The sequence below is a fragment of the Tiliqua scincoides genome, chromosome 2 (assembly GCF_035046505.1).
Source record: "Tiliqua scincoides isolate rTilSci1 chromosome 2, rTilSci1.hap2, whole genome shotgun sequence".
Classification (NCBI taxonomy): Eukaryota; Metazoa; Chordata; class Lepidosauria; order Squamata; family Scincidae; genus Tiliqua; species Tiliqua scincoides.
The window spans coordinates 108,435,963-108,451,436 of record NC_089822.1 but is presented as its reverse complement, the minus strand read 5'-3'; the positions used below and the strand labels follow the sequence as shown (position 1 = coordinate 108,451,436).

At 44.4% G+C, this 15,474-nt stretch overlaps 1 protein-coding gene across 8 annotated transcripts in view; it reads right to left on the bottom strand.

The window, feature by feature from the left end:
- Window positions 1-10,920, bottom strand: part of DNM2 (dynamin 2) — a 63,183-nt gene extending 52,263 nt beyond the window's left edge. For all 8 annotated transcript variants that reach the window (XM_066614886.1, XM_066614889.1, XM_066614891.1 and 5 more), the window contains exon 1: window positions 10,642-10,920. In XM_066614886.1, coding sequence (XP_066470983.1) covers window positions 10,642-10,802 — 161 coding nt within the window. In that variant the 5' untranslated portion in view covers window positions 10,803-10,920. The remainder of the gene's footprint in view (window positions 1-10,641) is intronic.
- Between the last annotated feature and the right edge of the window lie 4,554 nt (window positions 10,921-15,474).

The following is a 15,474-nucleotide window of genomic DNA, read 5'->3' as shown; positions in this document are numbered from 1 at the left end:
AGTCTATAATAATTTACAACTTTTGCACCAATACAATTCAACAACCGGCTGGCAAGTCTAGTTACTGACAAGTCACTCACAATGAAGGGCTGGGGAAATGAAAGGGAGGACCTACTGATAAACACAAACACTAATGTCTTCTCACTCCCCACCCCCAGCATTAACCAAATGTCAGAAGGGAAAGACTCTTTCAAGGTGGCTTACAACACATATTTAAAATGAACAGTGAATTAAAGGCAGCAGTTTTGGGCAGCAGCAATACAAAAAAACCACAAGCCCAGAGAAAAATAAAAGTCCACTATAAAAAAAAGCCCTGGAAAGCAAAATATTTTAAGGTGTATCTAAAGAACACCAAATATGGCACCAGGTGAACCGATAGGGGGCAAAAAAAGCACAAGGCAGCCCAAGCCATTACGGATGATGGAGGTACTTAGAGTTAGGCTTCTAATGATGATCTCAGCAGCCAGGAATCCATATGGGAGTAGGTGGTCTTTCAAATATTCTAGTCCCAGACCTTCCAAAAAAGAAGCTACAGTACAGGCAAACAGCAGGCCTGCTATTTGCACTCAAGTTTCAAGAAAAAACCAGCTCTTTAAGGCAATAAGGAAGGAGAGGGAAGGAGCTGGTCTGGTCATCTGGGCAATTCTTACCACTGATGACCAGTTTTTTGCTTAGCAGCATTTCTCAAACTGTGGGTCAGGATCCACTAGGCAGGAGGTCTGGTCTAGAGGGTAGAGCCTCCGTCTGCCTGAAGATAACATCCACAAGGTCGCCAGTTTGAGGCCACCGGCACCGTGCGACCTTGAAGCAGCTGACAAGCTGAAGCCGAGCCATTCCATCTGCTCTGAGCATGGGAGGATGGAGGCCAGAATGTGAGGCCAGATCGGAATGAAACACCTGAATGTAGTGGTTCCTGAAAGAAAGAACCTTCTTTCAAATTGTAAAAATCCCTATTTAATAAGGGATTTAAATAAAGCCTGCCTATGTAAACCGCCTTGAATAAAGTCCTGAATAAAGACCAAGAAAGGCGGTATATAAATACCTGTTGTTGTTGTTGTTGCAAGCAAATTTCAGGTGGAATGCGTAGCACCTAGCTCAGCCACAAATGAAAATACAGAGCTGAAAATACAAGGTACAGAGCTGCTGGGCAGGGCAGGCTCCAGGTGGGAGAGAGGCATGGTGGTTTGCTCTGAATAGGTGGGAAGATGGGATGCTGGAAAGGGAGGAGGGCTGTGTGATTGAAGAAGGATCCAAGTTTGTGTTCTTCTTTGATTTCCTAGCTGGAATGTTTGAATTACAAGCTATGCAAAATAACAGCACGAGTGTGCTGTATAATGGGACCTTTGGCTGTTTGTGGCTTAGGTTTGAAGCCTAAATTGATGATGTCACTTCCAGCAGGTCCCGATAGACTATCATTCTAAAAAGCGGGTCCTGTGCTAAAATGTTTGAGAATCACTGGATTGGGGAATAAACTTTCCATCAAGGGTAATCTAACCCCTTCCCTGTTAACTTTGAGAAAACTAGTGAATATCATATTGTTTCAACAAAACATCAAGGCTTCTCTAGTGAGACTTGCCATTATTGATGATGCCTGCTTTTTGTCTTTATTTTATGTTGCTCAATTTTATTATTATTGTGCTTATGTTGCTCTTGTATTTTTTAATAGCTGTATACTTCAGAGAATTTTGGCCAAAATAAAATACTAGATAAAATACAGCTTATAGTTTTTAATCTTTACCATGCTTTTATTTAACCTATTCCTGCCCAGCCCACTGGTGTACACATTTGATCTCTGTTGCACATATGCAACATTGTGCAGAAATGGCTTAAGCAAACATCCTGAAGTATAGCATTCCTTGTCATGAATAAAAGATCTTGTGTCACAAATATCACATTGCTAGACTAGAATGGTTCAGGATAATTTACATTCCAAACTTGCAAAAAAGGAGTTCATTTCTCATACAAATCTGTGCTCAATACACCATTCTTTTTATGCACTAAGAGCCTAATCCTATACATGTCTACTCAGAAGTAAGTCCCCATTAGAGTCAACGGGGCTTACCCCCAGCTGTGGATAGAACAGCAGCTCTAATCCATTACCTCTATAATATTAAAGACTTTTTGCATCCACTCCTGTTCAGTCAGGATTCTATCATTTTTCCAGTATCTGGCTCATAAATTTTGCTGCTATTAGCAAGTTGTACTATTTGCTGCTATTAGCAAGATGGCCTTCCAGGGCCAACTCCTGACCTGGGCTGCTCCTGTGCCCCCTCTGAATACAACTGGAGCTATGCTCCAGTCACATCTGGAGGGTATTCTGAGGCTTCACTGGACCTAAAAAGTTCTTCTAAGGTTTTAAAACATCAATTTTAGTTTCCCCCAAAACCAGAAATGATGTTCTAAGGCCTCCTGAAGCCTCCGTGCCCAGCCTCCCTGGGCCTCAGAACACTCTCCGGACATGACCAGACCACAGCTTTGGTCACATTCAGATGCAGGGGCGAGTAAGGAGGGGGCAGGATCCAGTCGGCTGCAGCACTGCAATCCCCAGAAGAGTGCTGCCCTGGATCCTGTGACACCCCCCCCCAGTTATGCTACGGTATCCAACACATTTCCTTTGCTCCAGGATGAAAAATTGTTGCCAGCATCAGTCAGTGTTTTTGGTGATGACATTCAGAGGGTAGCAACGTCAAAAAACCAACATCTGAAAATTTTGAAGCCTGGCAGAATCGGCAATTGAGGGAAAATCGAAATACATGCTATATTTTATCATGGTAAGAATGTTTTTATATTTACACCTTAGTATATAAAATTGTATTGTTCATAAAAGAGTACACGCAATCAACCTGCAATGAAAATGCATACCACGGAAATAGTGGGAGCCTGTCAAATACTAGTACAGTCTAGCTGGTTTTCGTGCTGCTGCTGCTGCTTTTAAAGGCTCATTTGGTTTCATATACCCAATTCTCTCAACAAAATATAAATCAATAATAAATAATATCAAAATATCAATCAACAAAAAGGAAAGCCAGGATGGTGTAGTGGTTTGGGAGGTGGACTTAGACCTGGAAGATCCAGGTTTGAATCCCCCCTCAGTCATGAAGCTTCCTGGGTGACCTTGGGCCAGTCACTTTCTCTCAGACTTACCTACCTCACCAGTGGTTAGGCCCCCTTTCTGCTTTCCCTACCAGCAGCTAAATGGGAAACAAACTATCAAGGTTTTACTGCTGTGGAACTATAGCGGGGTAGTGAAAAAAATTACTGGGGAACTGTAGGGATTCAATGAAAGGGAAAGTTTGGGAAGTCTGGTTTACAAGTACCTCACAACTAGTCCATGACAAAAGCTTATACCCAATCCCTAGGTAAACCCTATAAAATAGGGGAAGGCTGAGTGGAGAGCACTCATTTTGGAAAGAAGGGTCAAGTGCTTCAGCTTGTCTACCTCTCTAACCAGGATGGAGGAGGAACTTTGGTGTGCACATGTGTGTCTCCGTCAAGGGGATGTCAGATAAAACTGCCTTTTTTTTTTTGCCTTGCCTCTTTTAAAAATACCTTGCTTTTCCCTGTGTTGTACGTATTTTGCCTATTTTGCCTTTCAGCAAAGTACACAAATTAAAGACACAGAACAAAACAAGTAGAAACAGTTGTAAAGAAAACGAAGATATAATTGTTTTCAAAAGAAGGTGGTGGGAGAAAAGGAAAAAAAGAAAAACATTGTAAAGATATTTAAGCAATTAATACTATTCTTTATTTCACACTCTTTACATTAGGTGGCCAAACTTGCTTAAGAGCCATAGATGTATGATAAACCAGATCGGAGAGCCACAAGAGAGATATTAAAAAGCTACAATATTTAAGAAGTATTTACTCTTCTTAAACATAAGAAAAAATATATGTTTACTCACCATGAACATTAAACTTAACCCAGTGGATTCTCAGTTTATACTCAATAAAAAATAAAAACAGTAAAAAATTTCAAGCTTTATAACTGGGATGCAAAAAGGAGCTCAGCCAACATATTTCCTCAAGTCGCAATTTAAACAGCCTGATCCAAATGGGCCCCAGTGCCAGGTGTCACATGTCACATGCCATAATGTATGTTTGTGCTACCCTGTGAGTAAACAGCACCAGTAAGGGGGTATACACCGCCCTGTCAACACCGCAGTGGGAGCCCTGGCCGCTGGCAGAATGCAGGTAAATGCAGAGTGGCTTGGGGAGAGTGGAGGGAGGCATTTCTGGGCAGGGGGGGTGAAACGGGAATGGGGCAGAACTACTGGAGGCCTCCTCTGCTGAATTCTATCCCCCATGTCAGGCTTGGAAGCCTGACAGGGGGCTTCTCGAGTCTGCACCAGCAAAATGACTGGTGCAGTCTCAAGAAGCCCCATTGAGAAGGCTAAGGCTTTACTCAGGGTAAGGGATGAATGCCCCTTTCCCCTGAGGAGACCTTCAACATGCTCAGATCCAGCATAGGATCTGGCAGTATGCATTTGGAGCCATTGCTCCTGTGCTGGATAGGACTGGGCCCTAAGTGTCAATGTGGCTCACAAGCCACTGTTTGGCCACCCTGATATGTCTAGGAAAGGCTTTCAAATATCCACAAATATAGCCATATGCAGCTGTAATCTATAAGCCATTCATTCAAAAGTTGATAGTCAAAAGATCACTGACTAGTAGTAGGGAAGCAGTTATCCTTCCAATTTTTCAGTATCAGTCTTTTAGCTACCATAAGGGCACGGAGAGTCCATGTCTGCTGTCCTACTAAACATCCATAACACAGGAAAATACTGCCATTTTTAACATTGTGGTTGTATATCTGGAATAAGGGTTCATCCTTGTAATTTGTGTTTTATGATTACAGCATTGTATTGGCAACCTTCAGTCTCGAAAGACTATGGTATCGCGCTCTGAAAGGTGGTTCTGGCACAGCGTCTAGTGTGGCTGAAAAGGCCAATCCGGGAGTGACAATCCCTTCCACACCAGGAGCAAGTGCAGTCTGTCCCTGGTCTGTCTCCCTGGCTATGGGCCTTCCTTCTTTGCCTCTTAGCCTCAGACTGTTGGCAAAGTGTCTCTTCAAACTGGGAAAGGCCATGCTGCACAGCCTGCCTCCAAGCGGGCCGCTCAGAGGCCAGGGTTTCCCACTTGTTGAGGTCCATCCCTAAGGCCTTCAGATCCCTCTTGCAGATGTCCTTGTATCGCAGCTGTGGTCTACCTGTAGGGCGCTTTCCTTGCACGAGTTCTCCATAGAGGAGATCCTTTGGGATCCGGCCATCATCCATTCTCACGACATGACCAAGCCAACGCAGGCGTCTCAGCATAGTATAAATAGATTATCATACCCCCTGAGAGTGCAATATAACGCCTTTAAAATTAGACAGCTTTTAGAAAATAGCTTCATTGTGTGGCAAAAACTTCTGAAGTCTTGAAATGAATTAACAAAAACTAGTATGTTATTGGAATCACATTATAATATTTTCACAATACAATGGATGTATCAAAATGAGAACTTTTTCAATGTGGGTTTTTCTTAATGTGGTTGAGAAATGCTGATTTTCTAAAGCATGTTTAACTAGAGCTAGATCCCCACATTACAATGATAAATCTGTTCCAGAGACACCAGAATACAATGGCATCTCCAGAACAGATTATCAAGATTATCATCATAATGTGGGGGTCTAGCTCTAGTTAAACATGTTTTAGAATACTAGCCTTTGTCAACGACATTAAGAAAAACCCACCTTGAAAAGTTCTTATTTTGACACATCCACACTCCAAAAACATTTTCTCCACACAAAGGGTTGGAAAAAGCCAATCCTTGAGGTATAGCTCATCAACCACACCTAAGACAGCAATTCCCATAAGCAGGCTGCAAAGACAAAGCAGTTGAAAGAACTCTCAGGGAACAGGTGTGTGTAAGAAAGAGAAGAGAGATTTCTCCAGAAAAAGATTTACAAATGAAAATTCTGAAAAAAAAAATTATATTCAGAATGCTCAGGCACAGATTTGTGTGTTAAAACAAATACTGTATGGCAAATCACTTCACCAAAGATACCACTGATATCACCAAGTGAAAAGGGATATTTTAGCTTAACTTTTACCAAAATATAAATGAATGAAAATATATGCTACTTCCAGGTGGTGCCATGAGACACTAACACATATTTAATATTTGCAAAATGCCCCACCATTATATGAAGAGGCCCACAGCAGCAGGTGCTGTTGTTATGGCATAGAGGCTGTGTTTGGTTCTTGGCTTATTCTGTAATAATTCCCCCTCCCCGAAGAATGAATGGCAGCTCACTCAGGTGGGGAAAAAATGAAGTGTCCTGAGCAAAAAGGCCTCTATTGACAAGAACCTCCCTACATAGCATGAATATTTTGCTATGGAACCTTTCTGCACATTTGGGGCAGAACTACTGGAAAAATCTTTCAGCCTGTCTCACAACCAGCACCAGGTTTTGGTGGGTCATTTTTCAATGCTATCAGTTGGCAGTGTTGCAGCCACCACTTCCCAATAAGTCTAGGGCAGGGAATGGAGAAAGAACATACTGGACAGCAACAGCGCCTTTTTCCAACACTACCATTTTAGAATCGTGGAAGATGGGCTGCATCATAGTGAGGATGCCCAACAATGGTTTTTGTCATGGATGTGAGAAGAATTAGAGTCCCTTCCCCTTACTGGAGGACCCAAAATTCCACCTCATTTGCACAGTCCCACTGAAACATGATCAAGTCACACTGGACATTGACACATGTGATTTCTAGCTCCTGTAGGTAATGACAGATTTCAGGTCATAAGAAAATGGCCTCATTTTCAAGCGTTGGGGAGGACACAACCATAGGTTATATGCACATGTGGGACAGAGCAAAAAGAATTCTGAGCTGGGGGGGAGTCAAAGGATGTGCCTATAATCTTACTACAAAGGATTTGCATCATTAAAAGAGCTCATGATCAAATAACGTATCTGTGCTTGTAAAAATGTTACCTCATTATACTTCAGAAGACAACACCCCTGTAATACTCTAAAATAAGTAAGTCCAGGACAAGGGGCACAAAGCTATATCAGGCCACTAAGACCAGTTCAGAAGACATTAAAGAACTACAGATAAGGGGAAGAAGAGTGCAACTGGCTAACTAAAAGTGGCTCCCAGCTATTGAGAACCTAATCCCTACATGGAAAAATATAGCAATACCACAATGAACTTTTTCTGTACATCAATTACTCGGTGCTCAGTGCTATTGAAAATATAAATGAAACTCATACAAAACAGGCAGATAAGATTTGGAATTTGAGGTAGTACAGTCTTTAAAACAAATCCACAAGAGCTCTATCTGGTCTGAAGAACTCTTTACTAGCCTGCCTATCCGGCCATACCAATACTAATAACTGTGGCATGTCAGCAGCCTGAGGAAGAAAACGCTTTTCCAATTTAGAGAAGCTTAATTGCCTGGAGGCAATCAGTAATTGACACAGACACAAGGTATATTTTGTCATTGTCATCTCTTTTATCACATCAGCACACCTCTGAAACCTTGCAATCTGTAACAGGTGAAAAAAAGGGGGTGAAGAAATAAAGACTAATGCACAGTGGGGATAGGGAGAAAGACATCAGGAGGCACCAGAGAAGCAAACAATCAATGAACTATTTTGATTGCCTATGGCGCTTTAGCTTACATATTTTCATGGTATAGATTTATGTACCAGATTACCTTGTTTAAGCCTTTTTAATAGTTGGAAAGCAGCATATAATTAGGTTCCTCAAATCAGAAGGTGTATAGTATAGTGTAGTGGACTCTAAACTTTTTGGCTGAAGGGTCGCATCAAATATCGGCCCAATGTTGAGGGCCAGAAAAAAAAATTAAATATAAAATTTAAATAAATACATTAGAGATGGAACTTAGATGAATGAATAAATGAATGGGCTCAAATGTCCAGTCCAAGAAATAAAGCACACACTTAAATGGATCCCCATTCATCCATCCCACAAGTACAACTCTGGCTGTGTTTGGTCAACTGGACCAGAAGCTCGCCACGGGCCAGAACTGGCCCCCGGGCCAGGGTTTGGAGACCCCCGGTGTAGTGGTTCAGGAACTGAACTTAGACCTGCAAGGTTCAGGTTCAAATCCCTGCTCAGCCATGAAGCTTCCTGGGTGACCTTGGGCCAGTCACTAACTCTCAGCCTCAATCTACTTCACAGGGTTGTTGTGAAGACAAAAAAGGAGGAGAGGAACTATGTACTCCACCCTGAGCTCCTTGGAGGAAGGGTAGTATAAACACGTGAAAACACACACTCACCCCATAGCACAGAGACCTTAACCCACCCAAGTTAGTCACCTGGCAAGGACAAGTTGTTTGTCAGACATACTGCTAAGACGTCCCTACAGCACAAAATGATGTAGGCAAGAGGTCAGTTTAAGAATGTAAATACATATAACTTGCCTGACTGCTTTAGCAACTGCAAAGGAAGGAAAACTATGGCAGGTGTAGCTTCTCCCACCTCTATAACCCTCCTTAACCCATTTCTGCCCAGCCCACAAGCGTACACATTTGATCCCTATTGTGCGTATGCAATGTAGGGTAGAAATGGGTTAAGGCAGATTCTCATGAACATGATTTGTCTTTTGTTCGGGGATCACATGCCCCTCAAATCTGACACCCTGCTTGCCAACAACACCCCAAAGAAAACCTATCACATGATGGGCTTTCTTGCAAGAGGGACTCTTGCTTCAGTGCATGTAAGTCAGGCACCCGACAACTACAAAGGCGTATGTGAATAGAACCATGGGAGATGCAGCAACACTCTTGACAAAGTGTCACCTCAAGAGCCATTTTTTTAAAAGAGAAGTCCATTCCCAAATGTGGCTGCCCAGCATCAGGTGGCAAATGTGAAAGTTCAGAACCAGGCAAGGTCTCCTTTCATAAAAACATAAGGGCCCTGCTGGTTCAGGCCAAAGGTCCATCTGGTTCAGCTTCCTGTATCTCACAGAGGCCCACCAGATATTTCAGGTAGCATGCAAAACAAAAAGAGACCTGCATCCTGGTGTCTTCCCTTGTATTTGGCACTGTAACCAGTGATGGACTTTTCCTCCAGAAATCTGTCCAATTCCCTTTAAAAAGTATCCAGGCCAGATACCATCACTACATCCTGCGGAAAGGAGTTCCACAGACTAAATTCTCACTAGGTACAGGAATATTTTCTTTTGTGTGTCCTAACTCCCCTGAAACTCAATTTTAGTGGTTCTGGTGTTGGGTGAGAAGGAAACAGCACACCCCCATCCACTTTATCCATCACTTGCATAACCTCAATCAAGTCCAAGAAGAAGAACAGGAAATACTTCACTTGCTGAGAAGAGCCAAGAATCGAAGCACAACACAAGAACAGCCCTGCTAGATAAGGCCAAAGGCCCATCTAGTCCAGCTTCCTGTATCTCACAGTGGCCCACTAAAGAGAGCACACTTTGCACTGGAAATTAAAATAGCTGTTTCAGAAGCAAATTGCCTGCATAAATAATGCACAAACAAGAAGTCTTCTAAAGGTGTAGGGATATATAAATAAAGATCATAAGAACATAAGAACAGCCCCACTGGATCAGGCCATAGGCCCATCTAGTCCAGCTTCCTGTATCTCACAGCAGCCCACCAAATGCCCCAGGGAGCACACCAGATAACAAGAGGCCTGCATCCTGGTGCCCTTCCTTGCATCTGGCATTCTGACATAGCCCATTTCTAAAATCAGGAGGTTGCACATACACATCATGGCTTGTAACCCATAATGGATTTTTCCTCCAGAAACTTGTCTAATCTCCTTTTAAAGTCGTCCAGGCCAGATGCCATCACCACATCCTGTGGCAAGGAGTTCCACAGACCAACCACATGCTGAGTAAAGAAATATTTTCTTTTGTCTGTCCTAACTCTCCCAACACTCAATTTTAGTGGTTCTGGTATGGTGTGGGAGGAAAAAGAGCGTCTCTCCATCCACTCTATCCATCCCCTGCATGGTTTTGTTAGTCATGTCCCCCCCCCCCCGTCAGGCATCCCTTTTCTAGGCTGAAGAGCCCCAAACGCGGTAGCCTCACAAGGGAGGTGCCCCAGCCCAGTAACCATTTTGATCCTGTGGCAGGGAGTTCCACAGACTAACTACACGCAGGGTGGCGCTTGCCCCTCTCAAGTCAGCCTACAGTTTGCCCCAGATAAGTCAGGGGGAAAAGAAGACGAGGAGGCTCCTCAGCCCACCACCCAGTCCAGCGGGGCGGGAGAGGGGGACGTGGGTCCAGCCCTCGTCCCTGCCATTCACAGAACGGTCTGCGCGAGCCACTCGCGCCCACCCGTCACGGGCTCTCCCGCCCCACAGTAGCCGGCACCGCAGTAGACAACTCTCCTCCGCACTGCCTTTACGCCAGCTGCGCAGCCAGCGCAAGCAGCGTACAGCGCGGGCATTCACAGAACGTCGCGGAAGGAAGTCATTCAGAGAGACAGCACCGAAACCGCCGTTCTGCCGGAAGCGGCGCAGCGCGCTATTCTCGAAAAGCGTTTGCGCAAACTGCGCAGGCTGCTGGAGACCGGCCTGCGGGAACGAACGAGCGAGCTGCCTGGCGTCGTTGGAGTCTCTCCCCCCCCCCCACCGGCCCTAGCCTGACCGACTCACCGGCCGACGAAGTTCTCGAGGACGGAGCTCTTGCCCGCGCTCTGGCCCCCCACCACGGCGATCTGCGGCAGGTCGAGGTGGCAGCTCTGCCCGATGGAGCTGAAGGCGTCCTGGAGCTTGTTGACCAGCGGGATCAGCTCTTCCATGCCTCGGTTGCCCATAGCAACGGCTTCAGCGGGGGGGCCAGCAGCTCCCCCCTCCGCTTCCACTCAAAGCCCCGGGCAACCAAACCACCAAACTTCCCCCTCAGGTTCTCCTCATCCGGCCTCAGCGACGCCCGCTCCGTCCACGCCCCACCCCCTTCGCACAGTCGCCGCGGCTATTGCTCCACCGAACTGTCATTTCCCGGTCGCGGCCAATCCAAAGGCACCTCCCACGTTCTATCATACTGATAGGGCGCTGTTTACCTGCTTCACCCGTTTCCGGCCGGCATTCTAATTGGACGTTCCGCCCTGTCATTCGACGCCCCTCTACTCCTCGCTCAGCCAATGCGGCGCTCAGGAGCGCGGTCAGACATCCGCAATCCCCGCCCCACAGTCCTTCGTGCATTTTAATTGGTCAGATGTCCTATCCATCTATTCAAATAACGAGTCACAACGACCGGCCACACCCTCCGTGCGCCACACTCGCATCTCATTGACTCGTTCTCCCGTCACTCTGAAGAAACAGCCAATCGCTTTAGCAAGGTGAACTTTTTATTATTACTATGATTAAAAAGACCGTTTCTTACGTACACAATGAGATCCCCTTTGTAGCTTCTGTGTCCATTCATCGCTGCAGTCCTCTCCACACTTACCTGGGAGTAAGCCCCATTGACTATAATGGGACTTACTTCTGAGTAGACATGCCTAGGATTGGGCTCTCAGGCTGCAATCGTATCCACACTTACCTGGGACTAAGACTCACTGACTATAATGGGACTTCTGAATAGACATGCATAGGATGGAGCTTGTACAGCCCAAGCCTATGCATGTCTTCTCAGAAGTAAGTTCTATTGAGTTCAATGGGGCTTACTCCCAGGAAAGTGTGCATAGGAATGCAGCCCTAGTTAACAATTGCTTTCTTCTTCTTTAATTACGGTTCTATGACCCCAAGCCTATGCCTGTCTACTCAGAAGTAAGTCCCATTATAGTCAATGAAGTTTACTCTCAGGAAAGTGTGGATAGGATTGCAGCCTAAATTCGTTGACCGAAACTTAGGTGGACATCTGGAATCCTGACGTTTATGCTGATAGTGTCATCACGAGTATAATTTCTGATTCATACATACATGAGTGCCTGTGTTTTCAAATGTTTATGTGTGACTTATTATTTTCTGCCAAAGTCAGGCCACTGACCTGTACAGAGCTTTTAAAATATTCATTGCAGAAAGGAATGCAAATTCATAACTCTGAGTCACATTATAATGTATTGTCTTTTATTTCCGCCCTTGTAGATTTATCTATCACATTTTTATACCACCTTTCCTCAAGGGGCTCAAGGTGGGGTACATGGTTCCTTCCCTCCCTTTGAACCCCCCCCCCCCACCACCACCACACTTTTCAGTTAGGTTAGGCTGAGAGATGGTGACTGGTCCAGTGTCATCAAGAAAGCTTCACGGCTGAGCAAGGAACTGAACCTGGATCTTCCAATTCCAAGTTCAGCCCCAGAACCACTACACCACCCTGGCTCTCTGGATCCAAGTATCTCCTAATTTTCATTTCCCAGGCAGCACTCTCCCCATTAATGGCAGACTATAAATAACATACAGAGAGAATTAACAGGGGTTGCGCAACCCCCATAATCGGTTTCCCTTTTTAAAAATTTTTTTAATTTTTACAAAAATTTAGAGCAACCTTTCCATCAAGGACTAAGTTACAAGTGACCCTGCTTATTTTCCTGTGATACACAGACAGCCACCTAATATGATCAGTAGCAAGTTTCTGAACCAGGAAGCCTTGATTTACAGATCAATTTCCTAACCACTGTAATTGATGGGGTGGAGGAGAGGAGGAAGCAACAGGGACTAGCAGAAAGCTAGCAGAAAGCTAGAATACATATATTCCCACATCCCACACTCCAAGGGGAGCTGCTGTCAAATAGTTATGATGTAGAGAGGCATGGCAGAAAGTCTAGCCAGTGTGGAGGAAGGTTGCTGTTTGAGAGTGCCCATTGGTTGATCTTGCTAATGTAGTGTCCAATAGCAAAGGCTGGCAAGTCCTGATTAGGCCCGTGGGCAGGCATGGGATATTCAGAAACCTTTTGATGTGTAAGACACAATATCATTGCTTCCTCATGTTTCAGACTCACCAAGGGAGAGCAGTCAGTGTTGAATTTACTTGATAGACAACATTACCACAGCTTGTTTTCACAAAAGGATCTTGTGTATCATGGTGCTGAGAAACTTTGTTGCACTGGACAGATCACTTTCAAGGATTAAAGCAAGTTATCAGTACCTGACCCTTCTAGTTCTAATGAATAGCTAGAGTATTCATTACATTACATGAAGTGAGACACATTTCTTTCCACTGTGTAAAAGATAATGCATTGTTTAATATGTATTTTTGTATGTATGTTTTGTATTTAGAAATTTTAAAAAATGACTTTAAGCTTCTTCAGATAAATGCTAAGCTTATCATTCATCACAATCATTTTTGTAACTTCTGTTGCCATTTGAGTTTTATCTTTTTCATTAAAAGTGCTCTGGAGAGAAACCAAATAGCTAGCCAAAGAAACCATAACATCATATGATCATCCCTCATGAAGTTTGTAAGTTACCTTTGTTGAAGAAACTGGCTTGCAAGTGAAAGAAAATCTGTTGCTGATTTCAGAAGCTGTGTACTATTGCAGAATGTGGTTGATCAGATGTCATCTGCTATTTCCTTTGCAGGAAGTGTTAGGATGAAACCACAGCCTATTTCTTTACTTCCTTCAACACTAAGAACTCTACCACTCCTCCAAACTGCCTCATTAAAAACTGTTCATTCTGTTTATAATAGTGCAGTCTGACAATGCACTTCTTGCCTTCTCTGCAATAATTCAAAGTTTAGTGAAGGAGAAACCTTCATCTACTTACTGATGGCTTCATCTCATTCAAGACAGACAGTAGTACTGGGTTGTGAAGTACTGACCTTGACATCAAGATGGTGTTTTCTTAGCTTACATTTCTTGAATTATACTTTCTACTTGAATTTCAATAATTTCAATAGGTACAGTACTTGCAGATATGGTACTGTACATCAGCAGCAAATACATAATGTACATCTTCTAATGATGCATTCAAGTGTACCCTTGGACTTTGAAAAGTGTCCTTAGAAACATAACTGACTGGTCATATTCAGATATATGGTATTTAACGTATATTTATATTAGAGGCCTTCAGCTTGATCCCAAGCAATGGTGACTTGATGGATAAATGATTTATAGGAAGATCAATCATGTGCAAGACTAGAGAGGCCCGCTAGGGTCATCTTTGTCATTGTTGTGACATATATACATTAACATATATTCCATCAAATGTGGCCTTTGAGCATATGATGCAGCACACACCCTGTTGGCACAGCTGCATCAGTGCTGGAAAGTTGGATAGGATTGGGACCTTTATCACTATAATGCGACTGTCCTCTTTTTCACCTTTATGATTTGGCTGCAGTGCTATTTTTTTAAGGGTTAATCTCTACATGTGCTTCTTATAACCATCAGTGCTAACATGACACACCATTTCTAAAAACATAAGAACAGCCCCACTGGATCAGGCCATAGGCCCATCTAGTCCAGCTTCCTGTATCTCACAGCGGCCCACCAAATGCCCCAGGGAGCACACCAGATAACAAGAGACCTCATCCTGGTGCCCTCCCTTGCATCTGGCATTCTGACATAACCCATTTCTAAAATCAGGAGGTTGCGCATACACATCATGGCTTGTACCCCGTAATGGATTTTTCCTCCAGAAACTTGTCCAATCCGATTGCAAGGGAGGGCACCAGGATGAGGTCTCTTGTTATCTGGTGTGCTCCCTGGGGCATTTGGTGGGCCGCTGTGAGATACAGGAAGCTGGACTAGATGGGCCTATGGCCTGATCCAGTGGGGCTGTTCTTATGTTCTTATGTTCATTTGCCTTTGTTATTTTCTACTCATTTATGACACCCTACATCAAAGAAAATGTGACTTAGGGAGCAATCCTACCCTGTGCTGGAACAGACAAGCGAAGAGGCTTGCGCTGTATCCAACGCAGGATAGGGGCCCAAGGCAGCTCAGCCAGAGGCAACTTTTCCCTTTGGGTAAGGCGCCCTTTCCCCTATGGGTCTCCTCGGACTTGCGCCACCTCCTGAGGTGGCACAAGTCCGAGGAGAGTGGAGTGACTTCATGCTACTCCGAACTTCCCAGGATCCGGCATAACTGCCAGATCCCAGCCCTGCCTCCTGCTCCCTGCCAGCCCCCAGGGCCGCCCATCTTCTGTCCTCCCCCTGCCCAGGAACACCTCCCTCCAGACTCCTCCCTGCCCACCCCAGAGGCTTGCGTTGGCCCAGCCGAGGAGGAAGCTGGCTCGAAAGCTTATGTCAGCCTCTGCAGGCTGGCGCTTCCTCCTGAGGAGGCGCAAAAAGCCACACATGGCTCTTTGACATATAATGTGCAGCTCTCTGAAATACATTGAGCTAAGCTCCTTTTTGTGTCACAATTAATATAAAAAGTAAATAAAACAATTTTTGAACTTTATAATTATTTACTGGTTATAGTGTAAGCTGAGAGTCAACTGAATTAAAACATACATTTAATGTTCATGGTTGGAACCACAGTGTAGTCTGATGACTCTTAGGGCCAATCCTATCCAACTTTCCAGAACCAATGCAGCCTC